General features: G+C 43.3%; 1 protein-coding gene across 6 annotated transcripts in view; it reads left to right on the top strand.

The window, feature by feature from the left end:
* The window catches only part of LOC144597168 (uncharacterized), a 140,131-nt gene that overhangs the window by 55,323 nt on the left and 59,558 nt on the right, over positions 1 to 25,250 (top strand). For all 6 annotated transcript variants that reach the window (XR_013547706.1, XM_078406146.1, XM_078406141.1 and 3 more), the window contains 4 exons: positions 1,151 to 1,234; positions 4,170 to 4,349; positions 19,416 to 19,600; positions 21,964 to 22,016. Coding sequence is in view for 5 of the 6 variants with exons in the window: in XM_078406146.1 (XP_078262272.1) it covers positions 1,151 to 1,234; positions 4,170 to 4,349; positions 19,416 to 19,600; positions 21,964 to 22,016 (502 nt within the window). In the remaining variant the exon portion in view is untranslated. The remainder of the gene's footprint in view (positions 1 to 1,150; positions 1,235 to 4,169; positions 4,350 to 19,415; positions 19,601 to 21,963; positions 22,017 to 25,250) is intronic.

The raw sequence follows: 25,250 nt of genomic DNA, 5'->3' as shown, positions 1-25,250 counted from the left end.
TCACACAGAGAGTGGTGAGTCTGTGGAATTCTCTGCCACAGAAGGTAGTTGAGGCCAGTTCATTGGCTATATTTAAGAGGGAGTTAGATGTGGCCCTTGTGGCTAAAGGGATCAGGGGGTATGGAGAGAAGGCAGGTACAGGTTACTGAGCTGGATGATCAGCCATGATCATATTGAATGGCAGTGCAGACTCGAAGGGCCGAATGGCCTACTCCTGCACCTATTTTCTATGTCTGGGGGAAGGGGGCACGAGACCTGGACAAGACATGAGTGTCTGGGGGAAGGGGGCACGAGAGAAGACATGAGTGGGAGATCCATCTATGACAACAGGGGAGAAACCATGTTGACGAGAGCAAAAGCACACTTCTTTATTCGCTGACCCAAGTTATTATAAGGGGTTTCTTTACCACTCCCATGTGAATTTTTTTTCCCTATATCATTTGTTATGTGGAAGACAATGGGCTAATTCGGGACAGTTGGCTTTGTTCATAGCTCATAAACAACTTTACTTTCTCTGAGGTTTGCAGAGATTCAGCTGCAGATGTATGGTGGATGAACATACTTTCTGGTTGCAGAATTTAGCCAAGACCCTAATTTCATGCACCACAAAGTGTTGAGCATAAAGCAGCCACTGCCATCTTTCCCCTTGCCTGAGGATTCTTTATGATCCATATTAAAAATGGAGAAACCTCTGGTCTCTGGATCAGTTGTCCAGGTCTTTGGCAGCTTGTCCAATAATGCAACTACCATGCTACCTTAGCCCTTATAACGATAGAAGATATATACATAACGTGCCCTGTATTGGGCGGCACGGTAGCGCAGCGGTAGAGTTGCTGCTTTACAGCGAATGCAGCGCCGGAGACTCAGGTTCGATCCTGACTACGGGTGCTGCACTGTAAGGAGTTTGTACGTCCTCCCCGTGACCTGCGTGGGTTATCTCCGAGATCTTCGGTTTCCTCCCACACTCCAAAGACGTACAGGTATGTAGGTTAATTGGCTGGGTAAATGTAAAAATTGTCCCTAGTGGGTGTAGGATAGTGTTAATGTACGGGGATCGCTGGGCGGCACAGACTTGGAGGGCCGAAAAGGCCCGTTTCCGGCTGTATATATATGATATGATATATGATATGATATTTGCTTCTAAAACTAGGAGTGGGAGGAAAGGAGAAAACTAAACATAGAAAAGATGAATGAAGAAATGGAGAAAATAGCCGAATATGAAAGGAGTCACCAGGTAAGAATTTGTGAGGCTTTTATGATGTTGCCCTTTTGCATCTCTTTCTTTCTCCACAGTAGTCAAGAGGTGGTCAAATCCAGGAAGCAGCTCCTATTCATATGCATAGTTCAAAGGTGATTGATGGCAGCCTATTCAACTATAGAACTTGAAAGTACCGTGCTGTATGTACATGTGTGCAACAATTGGTGTTTGCTGGTAGTTAACTTCACAAAGAAGCATGGATAGATTATCTTTTTTCACCAGCTCAGATTATACTTCGATCGAGCTGAGGGTGTTAAATCTAAATGTGCTTGTGAATTTCATCTCCCTCAACATAAACTGGATAGTGAATTGTGACTTGGCAGGAGCTAATTGGCCTCTGTACCTCACTGACCTGGTGACTTCCCAGCACACCGGAATCTTCCAATGGGACTTTAGGGTACTCGACTTTAGGTTAATTATTGGAAAATGTTGACTTGTTGCAGCTTTTAAATGTGTTGGTTAAGTTTTCTAAAGATATTTCCCTTGAATTTTCAAGCAGCAAACAAGTTAGGTGAATGTGATATGAGATGACTTGCAGGATAAAATTTTGTTTACAGAATATTTACAGCACATCAGCATGATTTATGCATCACGTGAGGCTCCATCGCTCTATCCTTTCAACATATCCTTCTATTCCTCATTTACTGTATTTATCTTCTCCATGAATGCTTTTCTACTAGTTACGTCAATCAGTATCCGGAGGGTTGGAAGATCCATACCCACATCTGGAAATTTTCTGAGTTCCTGTGAGATTTGTTGGTGACAATATAGATTAATCTGGTCTCTCAAAAAGGGAAAATGACTTCTCTGCTTATCCAGTCGTAACCTTTCATAAGCTTAAAGACGTCCACTCGGTCATCTATTGGTATGTTAGTTTGAAGAATAGTGCTTATTCAATGTAAGGAAAGCGACCTTGTAGCTTCAGAAGGCCAGGCCTGATCCTAACCATGGATGTGTGGACTGCGCACGTGCCCCCTCTGACTGCATGGGTTTCTTCCAGGTGCTGCAATTTTCTCCCACTTGCCAGCATTGTGCTGAGTGGTAGTTAATTGACTATTAGAAATTGCCCTTGGTGTATGTGCGTCACAGAAGATTCAGGTGGGGTGCGTGGAGTTAATGAGGATTTGAGACGAAACCAAAATACATTCGCGTATTATTATATACTTAAAAACGTTAATCTGCAAATATTGGTGTTGCCTTGTGGCTCTTAGACAATAGACAATAGGTGCAGGAGTAGGCCATTCGGCCCTTCGAGCCAGCACCGCCATTCAATGTGATCATGGCTGATCATTCTCAATCAGTACCCCGTTCCTGCTTTCTCCCCATACCCCCTGACTCCGCTATCCTTAAGAGCTCTACCTAGCTCTCTCTTGAATGTATTCAGAGAATTGGCCTCCACTGCCCCCTGAGGCAGAGAATTCCACAGATTCACAACTCTCTGACTAAAAAGGTTTTTCCTCATCTCAGTTCTAAATGGCCTACCCCTTATTCTTAAACTGTGGCCCCTGGTTCTGGACTCCCCCAACATTGGGAACATGTTTCCTGCCTCTAACATGTCCAACCCCTTAATAATCTTATACGTTTCGATAAGATCCCCTCTCATCCTTCTAAATTCCAGTGTATACAAACCTAGTCGCTCCAGTCTTTCAACATAGGACAGTCCCGCCATTCCGGGAATTAACCTAGTAAACCTACGCTGCACGCCCTCAATAGCAAGAATATCCTTCCTCAAATTTGGAGACCAAAACTGCACACAGTACTCCAGGTGCGGTCTCACTAAGGCCCTGTACAACTGCAGAAGGACCTCTTTGCTCCTATACTCATCTCCTCTTGTTATGAATGCCAACATTCCATTGGCTTTCTTCACTGCCTGCTGTACCTGCATGCTTCCTTTCAGTGACTGATGCACTAAGACACCCAGATCACGTTGTACGTCCCCTTTTCCTAACTTGACACCATTCAAATAATAATCTGCCTTCCTATTCTTACCACCAAAGTGGATAACCTCACACTTATCCACATTAAACTGCATCTGCCATGCATCCGCCCACTCGCACAACCTGTTCAAGTCACCCTGCAACCTCATAGCATCTTCCTCACAGTTCACACTGCCACCTAGCTTTGTATCATCGGCAAATTTGCTAAGAACCAGCATCTTGTTGAGAACCAGCTGCTGTCTTTCCTTAGCAATCAGCCAATATTCCTTAATGAGGACTGGGTATTGAAGGAAGGAGCCGGTTCACTTCCTTGCATCGGGTTTGGGAACGCATTGATCCCAATACACTAGATATAGGAAACAAACCCACGGGCCTAGCAATTGTTCTAACTGGCGAGGTGGGCTATCTCCCCAAAACATTCTCAACCAGTCTTCCACATCCACAAATGTTCCTGGTGTGGCGGCTCCCAAGGGTCGGGCCATACCACTACCGACCCCTCGGCACGGGAATGGACCAGTCCAGGGGGGCGGTCCGGTACTACATAAATAAAGGCAAGGAGCCGGGTATTTTGGGGGCGTTATGGTTTATTACACGGTTATCAGACGGGTCGAGTCTGCTGGAATGACTTCGCGCCCAAAACCTTGTCCTTATATATGCCTCTCTCGACGCGCCACACTGGTGTCTTATGGTTGCTTCCCATACTACCCCTTATGTGTTTCCCCTCATGCTGCTGCCACTCGTTTCCATCTCCTTTTTTTTCTGGATGGGACATCTGGAATGGAGAGAAATACAGTAAGTGTGTGAGGAGTGAGTGGACAAGGGAATAAGATGTTACTTGGATAGAATTAGATGGAAAAAAACCCCAAAAAGGTCCCACTGCAGTACACTACTGGATGCAGACCTTCTTTCAACACTCCTTGACAGTGTGATATGATGTACTCTATCTCTGGTGAGTAACCTGCCTTTTTTTTCAGGAAGGAAATGTCGACCAGAATCCGGTTAGAAATTTCTTGGATGATCATCGGCGTACAGGTCCCTTGTCTGAGGGGGATAAAAGAGTGGACAGTCGACGTAATGTTTGGAACTGGACTGGCTCTGACTTTGAGATGGTCAAGTCTGGTATTGAAAAGAAGCACTGTGAGAAAGGGTGGCAGGTAAGTTATAGACAGTGCACAAAAAGATTGCAGATTGTAATTTGTAGCTGGTGATTTCACAGATACATTTTCTCTAAGATCTTTAAAAAAATTGTTAATTATTGTCTTGCAGGATGCATTCCATTAAAATGAGAAATACCATTTAATGGCAACTGCTCCTGCAATGCAGGAGCCATTGAATTTGAGAAATTGCTACCATACAGAGATCTCGAAACGTTCATTGCTTCAAATATAAATTTAGTTGGATCTGGACGTATCAGTTTAATTTTCCCTCATTTCCTGACACAAGAATAATTTTTAAATTGTGATGGTAGACCGTATCAGAAACTTTCCAAATAAGAAACCTCAAATGTAAACTCCCAGATGTAACACATTATAACACTGATACACTGATACAACAAAACAGATTGACATTAACTTGTTCCCTTTAATATTTTTTGCACCCTTTGCATCTTTCATATTATGCATACTCATTTTGGATGAGTAAAGAGTTAATTGGCTGTAAAGAGTAAAGAGTTAATTGGCTGTAAAGTTTGTCACAAAAGAAGGTGACTCGCAGGTAGAGGCAGTTTAAAAAGAGTGCCAAGACCCAGGTTCTAGTATTATACTTGCATGGAGCACAGAGTAGCAGGCAGTTTAAAAATGGAGTAAAGAGTTAATTGTCTGTAAAGTTTGTCACAGAAAACGGTGACTCACAGGTAGAGGCAGTTTAAAAAGAGCACCAAGACTCAGGTTCAGGTAATTTACTAATCAATTTACTAATCAGCCCTAAAGTAGTTGATTAGGTAGCAGATAAAAATAAGTGCAGCTGTAGCAAAGCAGTCTTGGGAGGTAAAGTGTGAGTCTTTGGCTTGAGAGTCTTGGGAGGTAAAGTGTGAGTCTTTGGCTTGAGAGTCTTTGGCTAGGCAAGGAGGCTACGCTTGTTTGAACTTTGACTTGTGATTTTTGACGCTGAAGAAATGGCAGGCATGTTGGTGCAGTGTGTTTCCTGCAGGATGTGGGAAGGCAGGGACACTGCTGGAACTTCTGGGAACTACACCTGCAGGAATTGTGTCCAGGTGCAGCTCCTGAGTGAACATGTTGGGCAACTGGAGAAGTAGTTGGTTGGCCTCAGAGCCATCCAGGAAGACGAGAGTTTCCTGGACAGGACCTACAGTGAGGTTGTCACGCCACGGATACAGGAAGAGCAAAGGTGGTTGACTGTGAGAAAGGGCGGTACAAGTGGAGTGCAGGAGACCCCGGTGGCTGTGCCGAATGAAAACAGGTACGCCATCTTGGGAGCTGTCGGGGCAGAAGATGCTTCTAGTCCGAATGGCGGGCAAGTTGGTGGCTCCAATACCAATGATGAGACTCGACCGGTGAGACCGACGTCGGGCAGAGCCATAGTGGTGGGTGACTCCATTGTCTGAGGTGCGGACAAGAGATTCTGTGGTGGCAGGCGAGGTTCGAGGATGGTCTGTTGCCTCTCTGGTGCCAGGGTTAAAGATGTCATGGACTGACTTCACAACATCCTCAAGAGGGAAGGTGAACAGCCAGAAGTAGTTGCGCACGTGGGCATGAACGACGTCTCTTGCCTCACATCCATTCAGGGACCTTCAGGGGTACGGGGAGAAGGCAGGAACGGGGTACTGATTGTGAATCAGCCATGATCACATTGAATGGTGGTGCTGGCTCGAAGGACCAAATGGCCTAGTCCTGCACTTATTGTCTATTGATTTGTACAGGATCAGTGGTGCTATCCATTGGCAAATGGTTCTGTAAGAAGAGAATATTCTTCCTGTAATGCATATTTTTACATTGGCCAGGGTACTCTCATAAAATGATCCCGAGGACAACATTTCCTAACTGTTTGGATGTTTTGTTGAATCGTGCTATAACGCGATAATTGCGTTCCCAACAAGCCTCATGTTATCAAAAGGGGGTTGGGGACACACAGTTTCAGACTCGCTATAGCAGTTATTTCTGCCGCCGGACTTTCACAAATAAGGGTCTTATTAGTAGCTGCGTTTATTTTTGTTATGACAATACTAAAAGCTGTACATCACATTGTTTAATATGAAAATATTGTACAAGTCAATTGAAACGATTGTTAATTTCAATGGCCACCCTCAGTGAAATTGATGGACTGTGTTCTTAAGAGACAATGATGTGTCTGATTACTGCCAGAAGGTTTCTTGGAAACTACTTTTTTTACCCTGGATATTTTTTAACCAAGATTTTTTTTCTGCTTCCTCATTCCAAAATAATGAATCATTGCAAACTGGTTTGTACACAAATTACAGCAGTTTTATTCTTCAACTTGTGATCTAAAATATGCCAGGGTTTAGTGTTATTACTGGGACATCTTTGTTGACAAGGACGAGTTGGGCCTAAGTGCTGGTTCCCATGCTCTATAATTCTAATAGAAACGCCATTATCACACTGTGGCAAAGTGTCAGTGTTTCGTGCAACATACTGAAGTTTTTGGAGAATGATTTATATTTGAATTAATTGACCTGCAGATTCTTGGAAATAGATTTTTCACAGATCATTCGCATGGTTTAGCTGACAGTGGCAGTGCTTATTATTTTAAATTTTAATTGCCTCATTTCAAGTAAATGTTGACTTTGTAGGTGGTTCTGAGGTCACAAAAAGATCTGGATAAACATGGCAGATTTCTTTCCATGAATCCCAGTTGTGAACCAGATGGGATTTTGCAAAAATCTAGTACTTTACTGGATAATGTAATCGAGACTTGCTTTTTTTATGAAATTCCAGATTTATTTAATGACTTAATTCCCCAGCTACCATGGAGGAATTCAAGGTCGTGTCTGCAGTCAATGTCCCAGAAGTCCAATTGTGTAGCGATAGTTAGCTACTGCAAAATCGTAATTGCTAAGAAAATGGCCAATTCCAAAGTTAATGTTTTTTTAGCTGAGAGTGAATGTTCTTTTTTTTTAAATGTCTGTATTAACTGCATGTCCATTTGGATAAGTTTGATGTCTACTAAGGAGATAATAAGCTATGAACCATAATTTTTAAAAGAGCCATTCAAACAGGAGAATCTAAAGAACATTGCATATGTTCTGTCACTTATTTAAGCAAAAAATCCCTTGGCAGTGGTCGGTACTCTGCAATTTGGTTTCTGAGGGTAATGGATATGTTAATGCCTACTTTTGAATTTGCACATTATCAGTGATGCTGATCACTGGCCTGAGAATATGAGTTCATTTTTGAATTAAAATTAGAAACAAATACATTGAAATTCACTTGCTAAGTGTTTGATAGTTTAAATGATTGTCTGTACCGCCCACTCTAAATCTGCCACAGTAAAACAGAATCACAATTGTTGTATCCTGTGCTGTACAACAGTGATAGTGCAATTTTGGTGCCATAACCGGTGAAGACAGTGATACCTGATGTTACATTGTGAATTTCTTTCACCTGCTGTTGTCTGCCCCACAGCATTGAGGGGAGGACAATAAGTGTGAAGGCAAACTACCATTCAGACAGAAACAACAGACATTATCTTTGCTATGGAGGAGAATGCACAGGGAAATGGGAGAGAGCTGCCAGGTTTTCAGGGAGAAATATTGAGGTGTATGCGGAGGAGATCAGTTCCAGTTCCCATTGAGAGGAAAGGGAAGCCACTTAAATTTTGTGAGCATTTTAATTTGTGAATAGCCATTAATAGAATAGTACAGTTTTCTTTTTTTTTTAAACTGGGGGGTTGGGCTTGGTAATGCACACATTTTGGGTGAGGTTTAATAAGAATCCAAAATGTTGTCTTGGCCATTTGTATATTTCCAACTGGAAGTGGTGGCGGCACGGTGGCGCAGCGGTAGAGTTGCTGCCTTCCAGCGAATGCAGCGCCGGAGACTCCTGTTCGATCCTGACTACGGGCGCCGTCTGTACGGAGTTTGTACCTTCTCCCCGTGACCTGCGTGGGTTTTCTCCGAGATCTTCGGTTTCCTCCCACACTCCAAAGACGTACAGGTATGTAGGTAAATTGGCTGGGCAAATGTAAAAATTGTCCCTAGTGGGTGTAGGATAGTGTTAATGTGCGGGATCGCTGGGTGGCACGGACCCGGTGAGCCGAAGGGCCTGTTTTCGCGCTGTATCTCTAAAAAAAAAAAAATCTAAAATAAGAATCCAAAATGTTGTCTTGGCCATTTGTATATTTCCAACTGGAAGTGCATTGAACATATTTGTAAATGAATTAGCCCATGAACACGAAGTGCAGGATGAAGAACATGCAGACTGCTGCAGCTTGGAGCTTGTGATTCAATCTATGACTTTTCTTCTACCATGCTCAGCTGAAGGTGATGTAAAACCATAGTGAAGTCACCTGAATATTGGGGCCACAGTAGCAGGTCAGTGGCTGGGTCTTCTACGGCATCTGACACACTAAAGACTTCCCACCACAAACAAGGTGCAAGTCAAGCAAGGTGGAATACTGTGCCTGGATGAGTGTGGCTTCAACAAAAATTAAGCACAACATCATTTATCTTAAACTAACCCACTTGATTGAACTAGATATAATGCCAAACTTTCATTCCCTCCACTAGTGGCACACTTTATTGTAGATTATTAACAAAATGCTCTGCAGTTATGTTGCCCAGGATACAGTGTAGGCATATTCTAAACCCTTGATTTGTACCACTGAGATGGAGAAATGAAACGGATGCAATGAAACACCCCCAGCTGAAGACGATCCTGCCAATTGCACACCAATCTAACTTGAAATATATTGCCATTTCACTGTATCTGAATCCTGGAACTCCCCAATAATACTTTGGGAGCATACTTGTCAGAAGGACTGATCATAATGACCTTCACAAGACCCCAGAACTGAAAACCTTACCCAGTGATGTCCTTTAGTTTCTTTTAAGTTTTAGTTTCAGTATGAAACACTTTAGTTTCAGTGTTTCAGAGATAGTGTGGAAACAGACCCTTTGGCCCACCGAGTCCGTGCCGACCAATCACCCGTACACCCGTGCTGTCTGTACGGAGTTTGTACGTTCTCCCCGTGACGTGCGTGGGTTTTCTCTGAGATCTTCGGTTTCCTCCCGCACTCCAAAGACGTACAGGTATGTAGGTTAATTGGCTGGGCAAATGTAAAAATTGTCCTTAGTGTGTGTAGGATAGTGTTAATATGCGGGGATCGCTGGGCGGCGCGGACCCGGTGGGCCGAAGGGCTGTATCTCTAAAAAAAAAAATCTGGCTCTTTCCATGCTGAGTTCTTTCTGAATAGCGGCTTCCATTCGTACCCAGTTGCAGAACCCTTGACTGCATAATCCACTCCTCTGCTTTCACTCGCTATGCTGAACCGAGCAAGAATGGAGTTCACCAGGCTCTCGCTTTCTACCCACCAGCTTCCAATTCAATGGATCATCCTTTGTAATTTCAATACATTCAGTGAATTCCATCACTGGACGTATCTTCCCTTGCAATCTCCTTTCAACATTCTGAAGCGACTCTTCTCTCATGATTCCTATGCTCTATGAACCGCTTCCCTTTTTCAGGCCGTTTTCCAAGCAACCACAGGAAATGCAAGAAAACATCTTATTATCTCTTTTCACCATCCAGGGAGCAATACTAGTCCTTCAAGTGATATAGAATCATAAAGTCATGGACATTTGCCCAAACCGACCAAAATTCCCCATCTGCACTCATCCCTTCTGCCTGCATTTGGTTCATAGCTCTCTAAACTTCCTATTCATATATCAGTCCAAATGTCTTGGATGATGTCTCAACTACCTCCTCTGGCAGCTCGTTCCATATTACCCCCACCCTCTGTGTAAAAAAAAAAAAGTTGCCTCTTAAGTTCCTATTAACTCTTTCCCCTCTCATCTTAAACCTATGTCCTCAGGTTCTTGATTTCCCCTACTCTGGGTAAAAGACTGCGTAAAAGACTATATTCAATACCTTGACTGATGAAGACCAAACCTTCTTGACCACCCTATCTACCGGTGACTCCACTTTCAAGGAACTATGTACCCGCATACCTAGATCCTTCAGCTCTACACTTCCCAGAGCCATTCACTGTGAAGGTCTTGCCCAGGTTTGACTTCCGAAAATGCCACACCTTGCACTTATCTGCATTAAACTCAATTAACCATTCGTCAGTCCACTTGCCCAACTGATCAAAATCCTGCTGTAATATTTAATAACCATCTTCGCTTATCTACAATACCACCCACTTTAGTGTCATCTTCTAACTTACTAAATCATGCCATGTACATTCTCATCCATATTGATATAAACCACAAGCAGCGATGGACCCCGCAGGCCCTGAGACACAGGCCTCACCTATGTCTAATGATGATTCGTGTATTTCTGCCAGTTCACCTGCAATTTATTTTCCAGCTTCCCACAGTATCCTCTCATATATCTGATCAAGCCTGGAGATTTATCTACCTTCATACGCCTTAGGAGTTCAGCACCTCCTCGACTGTAATACTGACTATCCTCAAGCTGCTTTGATTAACTGTCCCAAGATCCTCAATCTTCATGTCTTTGTCCACGGTACAAACAGCTGACAAATACTCCGTAAGAACTGAAGTGCAACATTAAATGCAACTTATCAATGTGGTCTCTGCTGATCTGCAACCAGTCTTTCACCAGATTTTTGCCAGCTGAGATGGCTAGTGAAGCCAATATGGGGCTCGTATTCTCTGCCGCAGATGTGGTAGGTGCTGGTTCATGGCATGAGATGGTGGGAAGTATGGCAGGTGGGCGTTTTATGGTGGGCTTAATTTATGCTGGGCTTCTGCATGCACCTGATGAAAAAATTTAAGGTTCTCAATGCCATCGTGCTCATTGTCCATTATCATCAGTCATGAGTCTGGGCAAGTAGCTGAAGATGTTACAAAGTCACATTCATAATTTCTCTCAAGAATTTTCCATGTCCCCCCTCACGCTGTGATGAAGCCAAGAGTTTTTCTCGGGAGTCGGGTGTCAAGCGTGTGAGCCACATGGCCTGTCCTTCAAAGCTGACTGAGCACAACTAGGGCCTTGATTTCCATGGATGTTTGCGTAGGAGATGATGACAAAATTTATCAATTACCAAATAGTGCAGGAGCTAATTCATGTCTCAGATGCATGCAAGAAGGCAGGGATCACTGCCACTCAGTAGATCCTGAGAAGTTGTGCTAGCATGCCAACTATAATGGTGAATTTCATCATCAGTTTATTCTTTCACTGAGAATAGTCTACTGAGATGTGAATCTTGGTTGCACCCGGTAATCATTATGAGCAGATTGCATTGCACGCAATGAGTTTAGATTAATAGTACATCAAAATCCTTTTGGTCGTTTTCATGGGCAACCCTCATTGCTTTCTTTTTCATGGAAAGGTATTTCCACATTTTAATGTGATGGGCGAGATGTGCCATGAATTGCCATCCCTACTACCTGCTGCTGGTATTCACTTCGGCTATCCTGAACGCAGTCTACATTCCACTTGGTGCTGATGATCAGCTTGCTCTGTTTCTACCAATAGCCTTCATAATAACTGAGAACATCAATAGGCTAATCTCGAGTGTGGTGCCAAAATACTATTATCCCACATCCGGTCCCACCAGAGGCCAACAACCTCAACCACTGCTGCACACATCAAAGATATCTATTGCTCCACCCTCCCAACGCAGTTTGGAAAATGTGACTACCTGGCTGTGCATTTCCTCCCTGCTTACAAGAAGAAACTGGAGTGTAAGATCTGATGCAGTAAGTCATACAGTGCTGGTCTGAGGAAACAAATGAGATTCTTCACGATTGCTTTGAGTTGGTGGACTGGTCCGTATTCAAGGACTCTGCAGCCAACCTAAATGCATATGTATCCATTGTCACAGATCATAAATAAGTGTATGACGGAATACATGCCAAAGATGACGGTGTGAGTTTCTCCTAACATGAGCAAGGCGAAGAAGCTAGTCATTGACTTCCGGAAGCATGAATAGCACCGAAATGGTCATGATTGAGAGCTTCAAGGTCCTAGGCGTGAATGTCATCAATAATTTATCCTGGAGCAACCATATTGAAGCGTGGGACAAAAGGCTTTCTTTGTAGACTGAGGAATTTGGACATATCTCCAATGACTCTTCCCAACGTCTATAGATATGCCATAGAGAGCATCCTTCACAGCTTACATCACAGCTTGGTTTGGAGGAAGACCACAAGAAACTGCAGAGAATTGTGGATGGAGCCAACACAGTCAAGGATCTTTTCCATCCATATTATTCCCTCTTCTCCCCTCTCCCATAAGGCAGAAGATATGCGAGCTTGAAAACATGTAATACCAGATTCGGGAATAGTTTCTTCCCCATTGTTATCAGACCACTGAACAGTCCTCCCATAAACTAGGGCGTAATCTCAAACTTCTAACCTAGCTCATTGCAGACCTTGGATTTTTTCTCTGTAACTTTAAAGTTATAATGCTGTACACCATATTCTGCACTTTTTTGTTGTTGTTGCAGTACCTGTTGTACAGATGCTTTCCAGTCCCGTCCCCCCCCCCCCCCCCCCCGTCCCTCACTACAATCATTCTGAAGAAGGGTCCTGACCCGAAATGTTACCTACCCATTTTCTCCAGAGATGCTGCTTGACCTGCTGAGTTACTGAGTTGGTATAAACATATAATTTGGTATAAATTATATCTTTGGTATAAACCAGCATCTGCAGTTCCTTTTTATCAAAACATTTGTTTGTTATACATAAAATTAAAATAAATAACTTTGTTCTGGGACGTCCAATGTGCTAATGGCATAATTTGGATCTACATGCTTCTCAAATCAATAACACAAGCGTGCTAATCAGTCTGTGGTTTGTCAGGAGGAAGGTTATTTGTGCTATTCTGGTTATTTGGCAGCTTGTGAGCCAGCTGATTCAGCTTTTCCACTGAGGATGTGCCCACGTACCTTGTGAAACTGCCGGAGTCAGATGTTGAGATTGTTTATTGCTTCCGATTCTTAGAGAGGTCTCGGGTCACACAGCTGCAGCTTTACACCCCTGGGCAAATGCAGTGTCAGGTAATTGGCCAGCAGGCAGTTAAATAGCCAGAACAACAGCCTTTGTTCTTCTAGTTGAGAAGATTATTTCTGCTATTTCATCTACAAAAATAACTTCACTGACCCCCATGGGCACTATTTTTTCACTTTAGTTCTGCTGAGTGGGGCTGCTTTTCAAGTTTTGTCAGTCCCTTTGTATGTATTAGAATCCTATTTTGTGTGTAGTGTGACGGTGCCTTCCACCTCAGATGCCGCCCTGATCCCTGTCGCTGGCAGACAGCCCGGGAGAGGCCAATCCCCAGCACCAGTGGTAACCTCTGGGTCCAATTAGCTGACCTCATCAGCCTACTCCTTATAAAACCCAGGCATTCCAGCCTGAGGGAAGAAGGAAGAGGGTGAGAGAAAAAAAGAGGACAAAGAAAGGAAGGAGAGGGAGAGGAAGTGGGGTGCCTCCCTGCTAGCTGCGTTTCCTTGTCGCAGGATTCAGAAAGACTGAGCCACTGGTACAACCCCAAGATGACCATTGCCACCGTGTGGTCAAGTCTGGACTGCTGGGAAGAAGTTCTTGACAGCCAGCACTTCTACTGAGGCTATGACTGAGTGGCCGGGGCAAGCCTGAGATGCCAGTGCCTCTTCCTGCCCACGGACAACAAAGAACTGCGCCCACACACAGTGGTAATGACTGAGCCACCAGGACAACCCAGAGACTGTTCAAGCCCAAAGCTGAGCCGGCAGGATAAACCTGAGACCGCCGGCGCCTCCTCTTGAGACAAGGGTGGACTACAGGGAGATTGCCACGCCTCCTCCTTTGGAGACCAGGACTGAGCTGCCAGGAGAAGCCCGAGACCGCTAGCTCTACCACTCGTGCGTCCTGATGGCGAGGAACAGCGCTCTCATGTAGTCCTGAACTATCCTACCACTGTAAATAAAATGTCACGTCAGTTCACCCGACCTCAAGTGTCGGCGTGTCACTGCCAAACCTGTTGTCTTTCCCGGCCGCAATAGTAACGATGCTCTTTCCTGATGTATGCACGCAGCGATCATTTTGCTGAACACTTGCGATCAATCCGACAATGCCTACAGGACATTCCGTATCCTATCCATTTTAACTCCTCTTCCCATACTCTTGTTTCTGCCCTGGGCCTTGTCTATTGCCAGAGTGAGGCCGTATGCAAACTGGAGGAACAACACCGCCTAAAAGCAGCTTACAACCCAATGATATGAACATTGAACTCTCCAATTTTAAGTGACTACATAACCCTCCCTCTCCCTTCCCCAGCATATAACACCACCCACCCCTTGCTCTCTCCGGTGCCCCACCTGGACCAGTACTTATTTCTTCCCTCCCTTTCCACCTACATTTGTTCCTCTAGCTTTACGATTGCTCAACTCTTCAATCCTTTTGCCTCACACCTTCTGTCTTTTCATCTCTGGCCTTTGTCCGACCAGCTGCCTATCAAAAAAATTCTCCTCGCCTGTGTCTGCCTATTAACTGCCAGGTTTGATAAAGGCCCACCTGTCCTTCAGCTTTCACCACCCCTCCCTCCACAATCATTCTGAAGAAGGGTCCCAACTACTTTGACACTCTTTATCTTCTTTTGTAAACCAGCATCTGCAATTCTTTGTTTCAACAAATTGAATAATAAGTTACTGCTTTGGTATTTGAGTTTTAAATCCATAGAAAAATTAGTCAGATTCTGTCAATAGGTTATTTTAAGAGATGGAAACAGGTTCTTCGGCCCACCAAGCCTGCCCTGATCACCCATACGCAGCGGTAGAGTTGCTGCTTTACAGCGAATGCAGCGCCGGAGACTCAGGTTCGATCCTGACTACGGGTGCTGCACTGTAAAGAGTTTGTACGTTCTCCCCGTGACCTGCGTGGGTTTTCTCCGAGATCTTCGGTTTCCTCCCACACTCCAAAGACGTACAGGTATGTAGGTTAATTGACTGGGTAAAAAAAAAAATGTTAAAAAAAAATTGTCCCTAGTGGGTGTAGGATAGTGTTAATGTACGGGGATCGCTGGGCGGCGTGGACTTGGTGGGCCGAAAAGGCCTGTTTCAGCGCTGTATATATATGATATGATATGATATGATACACGCCAAGGACAATTTACAGAAGTCAATTAGCCTACAAACCTGAGTGTCTTTGGAATGTGGGAGGCAACAGTGGCAACCTGAGAAAACTCATGTGGCCACAAGGAGAATGTACAGACTCCGTGTAGACAACACTCGTAGTCAGGATCAAACCCGCCTCTAGTGCTGTAAGGCAGCAACCCTACAGCTGCACCACTGTGCCGCCCCTTTATCTCAAAATTATGTTCAAGACGTTAGGGAGAACTGTGTTGAATAGATTTAGGATTTTGGACTGCCAGTTCATTTTTGAACAATTGATATATATTAAACATAGAACAGTATAGCACAGGAATTTGGCCTACACTCTCTGTGCCAACATGATGCTAAGATAAACTAATCTCACCTGCCGGCGCATGATCCACATCCCTCCATTCCCTATCAATGTGTCTGTCTAAAAACTCAAACACAACTATATCTGCCTCCACCACCGCGCCTCAATAGTTCAATGTTATTTTGTTATCCTGTTCAGCTAGATCGAATGAAATTCTTTGTTTTGCATTCAATTCAGTTTAATTCATACAGTACCTAAGCACAATCATAAACAAGTTAAATACTTCTTCTATACTGTTAGGTCTCCCCTCAACCTCCAACATTCTGGAGGAAACAACCCATGTCTGTCCAGCATCTGCTTAAATCCTCTATTCTAGGTATCATTCTGATAAATCTCTTTGGTACCCTCCCCAAAAGCCTCCACGTCTTTCCCGTACACACAATATTCCGATTGCAGCCTAACCAAAATCCTATAAAGCTGCAGCATGACTTCCATGACAGTCAATGCCCCACCCATTTAGGCATGCATACCATATTCCTTCTTTATCATTCTGTCTACTTTTATTGTCACTTTCAGGGAGCTATGGACGTGGACCCCAAGATCTCTCTGAGCATCAATTCTGTTAAGGGTTCCCTTTACATTTCAACCTCCCAAAGTGCCGCACCTCACGCCTGCTTGGATCAAACTTCATCTGCAATTTCTCCCCCCATTTCTGTAGCTGATCTATATCCCGCTGTGTACTTTGATATGCTTCCTCACAGTTATGAGGAAGCATATCAACGCACACAGCAGGATATACTTTGATAACTCAATCAATCTTGGGTGTTGCCTGCATACTTACAAACCAACCTGTGTTCATTTACGTCCACTTCATTTTCTATATATGACAAACTTCAGAGGTCCCAGCATGGATTCCCGTGGAACTCCCCCTGGTCACACCTCCAGCCTGAATAACACCTTTCCACCACAACCCTCAGTCTTGCATCAGTAAGCCAGTTCTGAATCCATATGACCGAGTCACATGCATCTTAATCTTTTGTTTGAGCCGACCATGAGGGACGTGAGCAAATGTCTTACTAAAATCCATGTAGACTACATCCACCAGCTTGTATTCATCTCTCACCTCCACAGGAAATTTGATCATGTTAATGACACAAGCTGCCGCATACAAAGCTATGCTGACTCCTCTTAATGAGCCCATTCCCTTCCAAATGGGAGTAAAGTCACCAAGGGACCATCAGGATTCGGCCAGTACAATCGTGCCCGACAATGGAATGAACAAGAGAGAATTAGTAGCCTACACGAGAATGAAAACTTACTGTTCTTAGGTTTCCAATTGCCCTGGTAAAATGCAGCAGGACCAATAATTCCTTCCGACTCATGGCTCACTACACCAATAGCCAGACAGAAACCCATTGTTAATCTGCTCTCCATTCGAAGGGGAACCGTATTACAAAAATGAATTGCAGTATTTATAAGCATGATAATTACACTGCAGCTCGTAAAAGCAGTAATACAATGTTTATATTCTTAATAATATGCACATTGTCTTAAAATAAAATACTGTAAAAAATTATTTTGTTCTTTTCATTGAGACATTGGGTGAATCCTTGGTTGACTTCTGTTGTGGTTGAGCCACTGGACAACAAAAATCCAGGACCATTGGCTGCTCTTAATCACGTATTTGTCTTCTCTGCCTAGAAGAGCTGGTTCTCACCCTCAACAACTTCTTCTTTGACTCCCCCCACTTCCTCCAAACCCGAGACGTAGCTATGGGCACTCGCACAGCAGTATACACCAGCAATGTGCCTTAAATTCAAGGGCATCAGGAGGCAGAAGTTAGTGGAGTTGCTATTACTAAGGAGTAAGTGCCTGGGAAGTGAAAAGGTCATAAAGTGGATGTCACCTGGGCCAGATGGACTAGATTTTTAATTTAGATTTAGAGATACAGCGCGGAAACAGGCCCTTAGGCCCACCGAGGCCGCGCCGCCCAGCGATCCCCGCACATTAACACTATCCTACACACACTAGGGATAATTTTTACATTTACCCAGTCAATTAACCTACATACCTGTACGTCTTTGGAGTGTGGGAGGAAACCGAAGATCTCGGAAAAAACCCACGCAGGTCACGGGGAGAACGTACAAACTCCGTATAGATGGCGCCCGTAGTCAGGATCGAACCTGAGTCTCCGGCGCTGCATTCGCTGTAAGGCAGCAACTCTACCGTTGCAGCACCGTGCCGCCATGCCAGGGTTCTGAAAGAGGTCACTTTAGAGATTGTGATGGCATTAGTAGTGATATTTCCAGAATCCATAGAGTCAGGAGTGGTCCAAGAGTACTAGAAAATTACAAATGTCATTCCACTGTTTAAGAAGGGAGCAAGGCAAAATAGGGGAAACTATAGGCCAGTTAGCCTGACTTCAGTCGTTGGTAAGATTTTAAGGATCCATTGTTAAAGATGAGATTTCCGAGTAATCAGAAACACATGATAAAATGATTTTGTTAAGGGGAGATCTTGTCTGGCAAATCTGTGGGAATTCTTTGAAATAGGATAGACTAGGGAGAGTAAACATGTTGTTTACCTGGATTTTCAGAAGGCCTTTGACAATGTGCTAAACAAGATAAAAGCCCATGGAATTAGAGGGAAGATACTAGCATAGATAGCAGGTTGGCTGAATAGCAGAAGGCAATGATTGGCAATAAAGGGGGCCTTTTCTGGTCGGTGCCAGTGACTAGTGGTGTTCTGCAGGGGTCGGTGCTGTGGTCACTCCTCACTTGGCAATTTGCAAACTAATTTAAATGATTAGAAGCAATTATTGATGAGCCATGTGTAAATGAAAAACGAATTCCAGACATTCATCAAATCTTTTACAAGCAGATGTTTTTCAAGCTATCTGGTAACTCAGTATGTTAAACTTCATTCCTTTATAATTGGCTTATGTTATAGTGCAAAATCACTCATGTTATTTTGTCCAATACAGATGATTGGAATTGATGAGCATAGAAAAATAACTTGACTAACTAGAACAAGTGTACCCGTTGGGCCCAAACCTCTCCTGCATTTGTGCAGCACCCTGTCCTCCCCCCCTCCCCTCTCTCCTCACCCCCCTCCCTTCTCTCTCACTCCCCCCTTCCCTCCTCCTCCCCTCCCCCTCCCCTCCTTTTAAACTTAAAAATGTGAATAACTTTAAATATATAACACCGATTTCAATAAGTGTACCCGTTGGGCCCAAACCTCTACTGCATTGGTGCAGCACCCTCTCCTCTCCCCCTCCCCCTCTCCCCCACCCCCTCCCCTTCCCCCACCCCCTCCCCTTCCCCTCCTTCCTCACCTCCCCCTCCCTCCCTCCTCCCTTCCCCCTCCCCTCTTCCCTACCCCCCCACTCCATCCCCCTCAACCCCCCTTATCATCCCCCCTCCCTCCCTAGGAGATAGATTTAAACTTTTAAATGTGAATAACTTTAAAAACATAACACCGATTTCAATAAAACTACCTGCATTATCACTAAAGTGACAATGGTGAGTAAGGTGGGCCTAAAATTGTCGCGCTATCGTGTACCGTTTTGGCTGAAGTTCAGTCACGAACAAGATAACAAGCGAGAGTTTTTCGTATATAGATTACATAGTTTATTTTAATTTAAAATGTTCTTTTAATATTTTCTTGTTTGCTTCAGGAGGGTGTGATTTCAACTCAAAAAGGCACGATTGATATGACTGTGTTGATGACGGGGCGTGAGAGAGCAGAATATGTGCGCTGGAAGAAAGAGCGAGAACAGATTGATCAGGAAAGGTTGGCGCGTCACAAGAACTCCAAAGGAGAATGGAAAAGAGCATGGGATGCAAACAAAACTGAGAACATGTAGGTTTATTTCCTGTTCTGGACGGGACTTAGAAGATGTCATTTTGTATTTGTCTAACTATAACTTGGATGGTTTAGTGGTTCCGATAAAATTAAATATTTCCCTTATGTTATCAATGGTGATATTTTTCACTGTAAGAAAAATTAAACTGGCAACAGATTCAATTAACAGAAATCTGTGATTATAATACTTACATGAAAAACAAAGGGAGTTAAATTGGCATGCTCCTGCAAGAATGTGTGGATTATTCCAATGCATATCGACTACCAACAGTTGAGGTGATTGAAGGCAACAGTTTAATTTTGTGCTACGTGCAGAATTTATAGATGCAAGCAGCTTGTTTGTTGTACAACAGCTGCATGCTTGACCAAGAAATAGTTAGTGCCCTTGTGCATTTAAAGTTTGTCTGCAAACGTTCAGTCCCTCGAGCCCTGCCAACATCATCAATTTTTGCTGCATTTTTCCAGCATAATGGATTCTTTCCTGCAGCAGGGAGGGTCACCAAAACTGAACACAAAACCCCAAAGTGCAGCTTTGTACAACTGTAACTTAACGTCCCAACTTCTGTACTCATTTCCCTGACTGATGAATGTCAGTGTACCAAAAACCTTTTTTATCATCCTATCTACCTGCAACTCCACTTTCTGGGAACTAGATTGCTTTTCTCTACAACACTTGCCAAAGCCCTACTGTTCACTGTGAAGGTTCTGCCCCAGTTTGACTTGTTAAAGTGCAACCCCTCACACCTATCTGAATAAAACTCCATTAGCCATTACACAGTCCACTTGCCCAGCTGATCAAAATTCTGTTGTAATTCTTAATAATCTACGACGCCACCTATTTTAGTGCCATCTGCAATCAGGATGTTAAAGTGGGGGGAGCATGAGTAATGTACGCATCATGATGATTAGACAGTCAGAACAGATAGCAGCAGAAGTAGAAATGAAAAGTTTGAAATTGAATGAATCCATACAGTTGTGAGTGTTTAGGGAGTGAGCTAAGAGGCTGAGAACCAGTCTTGCAGAGTATTGATCATTCCTCCTTCACCCCCGCTACTGTCGAGGAGAAGATACAGAAGTTTGATAGCAAATACCACCAGACTCAGGACCATCTTCTTCCCCTCGGGCACTGTCAAATTCACCTCAACCCCGTTGTGGACATTGGATTTGTCAATGGAACTGTCGTGCTACAATGCTGAGGACTATATTAGGCACTCTGTATCTTCCCCATAGCTTTTCTCTACCTATTATACTTGAGTTTGACGATTGTATTTATGTATTTATTCACAAAATGCTGGAGTAACTCAGCAGGCCAGGCAGCATCTCAGGAGAGAAGGAATGGGTGACGTTTCAGGGTCGAGACCCTTCTTCTCGACCCGAAACGTCACCCATTCCTTCTCTCCTGAGATGCTGCCTGACCTGCTGAGTTACTACAGCATTTTGTGAATAAATACCTTCGATTTGTACCAGCATCTGCAGTTATTTTCTTACACTACACATTGTATTTATGTATAGTATTATCTGATCTGGTTGGATATAAGGCAACACATAGTTTTTCACTTTCTACATCAGTACACATGGCAATAATAAACAGAAACCTAAATCTATTTACTAATCCAATCATTTATGGTGCATGTGAAAATGTATTCAATTGAGAAGAGTGGTTTAGCACCTGCTATATCAAGATCAGTACGGATTTGAACCTATTACCAGCTACAGGAATTAGCCAAACCTCAAGGAATTGCACCATCAGATGAAAAAAAAATCCTCAATGAACTGATAAATATTTGATGCTTCCTTTAAATGTTAGTTGGGGGACCCTTTGTGTTTCTTTATATTACACTGAACTGTGCAAGGTTAATAATGGAAAATAGATTGGAGGATAAAGGTACAAGAAAATACTGTACTAACAGCATTACACATTGCATGTGGATTGATTATTATGGTCTACTTGCTCTGCATGTGGAGGCTGTGCTGACCTCTGGTGTTCTTTAAGGCTCCAGAATTCATCAAATTCATGGCTTTAAGGGACATTATTCTATTCACCTACATTTGTAAATTTACATAATCTTCGATACCTTTATGAAGACCATTAAAACCAAAGTACCTTGCAACAATTTTTCTGCAATATTCATTATATTTAGTGTGTTGGCAATCTCAATAAAGTGAAATAAGCCTTAATGCCAGCTAAATCATGCAGAAATGTTATGTTTAAAAACTGGATTTATTGGTATATCATCTCATTAATACAAATAACTGTACCATTGGATTATTTTCTTAATGCAAAATCTATGATGACTTCGTATTGGAGTGTCGAGAGTGTGGAATGTACTTACAATAAGCGCTGCAATTTTTTAATCCAGGTTTCAAGAAGATTTTGGTGTGGAAATTGAGCTTGGCTTTCATAAGAGAAAAGGTTGGTGTTTGATTTGAAGCTTAAGTTTAAAGATCGCAGTATCTCATGTTTATTAAATGTTTATGACTGAATTCTTTAAAGGGGAGCCGGAAAAAATATTTTTTTAAAAATAGGAATATTTAAAAATAATTTTCAGCGAGAGAAGGAATCCATCTTTACCTCGTGGTCTTATTCTCTTCAATTGAATTAATTTACACATTATCAAAAATGACTGATTATAAGCTATGAGTCGGGGAAATTGAGTAATTGCTGAAATAAAACCAGAGTACTGGAAATCCGAAACAGTTCAGGCAGCATCTATGGGAAGAGAAATAGAGTTAATGTTTTGGATCAAAGGCCCTTTGAATGAATGAATGCCTTTATTTGTCGTTGAAAGCACTGCATACAACAAAATTATTATTGCCACTCCATTGGTGCATAATATACTAACATAGAAGCACAAGACACAATTTAAGAACAATGTTATTTAACAAGGGATTAAGATAAATAAATAATCACTATTGCAATATATCACTAAACAAGGTTGATAGTAAGGTAAAATGCGAGATAGGTAGCAGCATGTAAGAGTGCCGCATGAGTAATACTCAGTGTTTTTTCATATTGAGTGTGCGGATTGCTTTGGGGAAGAAACTGTCTCTTAGTCTGGAGGTGCATGTTTTGGCTGACCTGTAACGCCAGCCAGAGGGCAACAGTTCAAACAGGTGGTGACCGGGGTGTGTGGAATCTTTAATGATGTTAGTGGCTCTGCTGAGGTGGCGTGAGGTGGCAATACCCTCCATAGGGGGCAGTGGGCAGCCGGTGATTCTCTCTGCTGTTTTTACCACTCTTTGGAGCGTTTCCTTATTTGCTGCAGAGCGGCTGGCATACCACGCTGACATGCAGTATGTCAGTAGACTCTCAATAGTCGCCCGATAGAAGGCCACCAGCAGCTTCTTCCTTATGTTGTGCCTCCTGAGCACTCTCAGCAAATGGAGTCTCTGTTGTGCTCTCTTGACAGTTGCAGTGGTGTTGGCCGGCCAGGAGAGGTCCTCCGGTATGAGGACTCCTAGGAATCTAAAGGTCTGCACCACCCTTTCCACCCACGCCCATTGTCACAATGGATAACTAGAAATCAGTTCTGAAGAATAATCTTCAATTTAAGACGTTCATTCTATTTCTCTTTCCACAGATGCAGCCTGATCTGCTGAGTGCTTTCAACATTTTCAGTTTTATTTTCGATTTTCAGCAATTTGAAAAAATTGAATTACTGTAATGCTAATGGCTTGTTTTCTGGAGATACAAGGAGCCAAATGTCTAGCCATGCTGTTTCAGTGTAGCTGAAACACGAGCATGTACCCAAACATTGTGAAAACTATCCGGGTATGAGGCCTTGATAGGGTAGACAGTTAGAACCTTTTCCCCAAGGGTGGTAATGTCAAAGACCAGAGGGCATCACTTTAAGGTGAGAGGGGCAAAGTTTAAAGCAGATGTGCGGGGTAGTTTTTTTTACACAGGGTTTTAAGGTCTGGAATGTGATGGTTGGGGTGGTGGTGGAGGCAGATACAGTAGTAGCATTTAAGAGCTGTGGATATGGATGTGCAAGGAATGGTGGAATATGAATTATGTGCAAGCAGATAAGAGTTCATCTTGGCATCATGTTTGGCGCATACATTGTGGGGCTGAAGGGCCTCTTCCATTGCTGCACCGTTCTATGTTCGATATCCCATCCACAAAAACCCCGTCATTCTATTTTAAATTAGTAAATTGAAAATGATCAGTATGGTCTTCAAATCTTCAAAGATTTCATCGCAAACTGTCATGGGGATTGTGATGTGGAATTAACTTGTGCCTAGTCACTGCAGACAGTTATGCCAAATTTATGCTGCTTTTCATTAGAATAAGTTTGGCATTCTTCAGCATTAGACATTTGCATTACTATACTTATTAGTAGAGCCAGGAATTTGGCATAAATGGCATGTGCCTTTTTATGCCTTTTTTGATGATTTCAGCAAGATAATGCCCTTTTCACGATCAAGTGCCTAAATCAGCCTTTTTTTTGGCGTGTTAACATAACTTACAAGAAATTTCCACCACCGGGGCAAAACCTGGGGCGCCACCGTCGGTCGTTCATTCGTGGGTCGTGGACGAGGCCCCAGTCTTTTGCAGTCAGGCTGTAAGTGGGTGATTGGAGAGGGGTGGGTGGGGAAGGGTCCAGTCTTTTCAAACTGGAGTCAGGCTGTGAGTAGGTGTGAAGTGTTGGGGAAGGAGGAGGGGGTACCAGGGTTAAGTTTCTGTTTATCGAACCTGCAGTAGAACTCGTTCAGGTCGTTGGTCAGCTGACCATTGTCCAAGGAGCGGGGGGGGTTTCCTCTTGTAGCTTGTGATTTCTTGCAAGCCCTTCCAAACTGAAGATAGTCATTAGCTGAGAACTTGTTCCTCAACTTCTCAGAGTTGCTCCCTAACTTTCCTTGGCAGCTCTGATTCATCTTCTCAGCTTGTACTTGGCCTGCCTGTAGAGGTCTGCATCCCCGCTCCTGTAGGATCTACCCTTGCAAGCGTCAAAATGCCTAAAGTCAAGTCAACACCTTGTAAAAAAACTGAACGATTTGGTGAGAGTGTACGGGAGTGATATATTCTCTACAGACAACTGTGTGCTGTTTTGCAAAGAATGTGAGAAAGCAGCAAATCACGATAAGAAATATTTCGTCTCCCAGCATGTACAGACAGCTAAACACAAGTTGGCGGCAGAGAAACTGAAGGTTGGAAATACGTAAACTTGTCTCCTCACTACATTTACTGCTGGCTCCAGTCGCAAATTTGAGTTTTCGAATGATTTGTACATTGATGCTGGAATTCCACTGTAGAAATTGGAAAACAAATCTCTCAGAGGTTTTTTGGAGAAACACACAGAGGAACATAAACCGAGCGAGTCATCATTACGGAAAAATTATGTTGACAGCAACTTCAACATTGTTGTGCAGAAAATTAGAGATGAAGTTGCATGCAACAACATATGGATCTCAATAGACGAGACAACTGATGCTGTGGGGAGATATGTTGCCAATGTGGTCATCGGTACACTGGAGGCAGGTCAACAATCAAAGGAGTACATCGATATGAATATAGGGTTTGCAGCTTGTTTCGGGTATGCACCAGTAACCTCAGCTGGGGTAATAGACAATAGACAATAGACAATAGGTGCAGGAGTAGGCCATTCAGCCCTTCGAGCCAGCACCGCCATTCAATGCGATCATG

The sequence above is a fragment of the Rhinoraja longicauda genome, chromosome 10, assembly GCF_053455715.1.
Source record: "Rhinoraja longicauda isolate Sanriku21f chromosome 10, sRhiLon1.1, whole genome shotgun sequence".
In the NCBI taxonomy this organism is placed as follows: Eukaryota; Metazoa; Chordata; class Chondrichthyes; order Rajiformes; family Arhynchobatidae; genus Rhinoraja; species Rhinoraja longicauda.
Note: the sequence above shows the minus strand (reverse complement) of the source record. Positions and strands in the feature narration are given on the sequence as shown.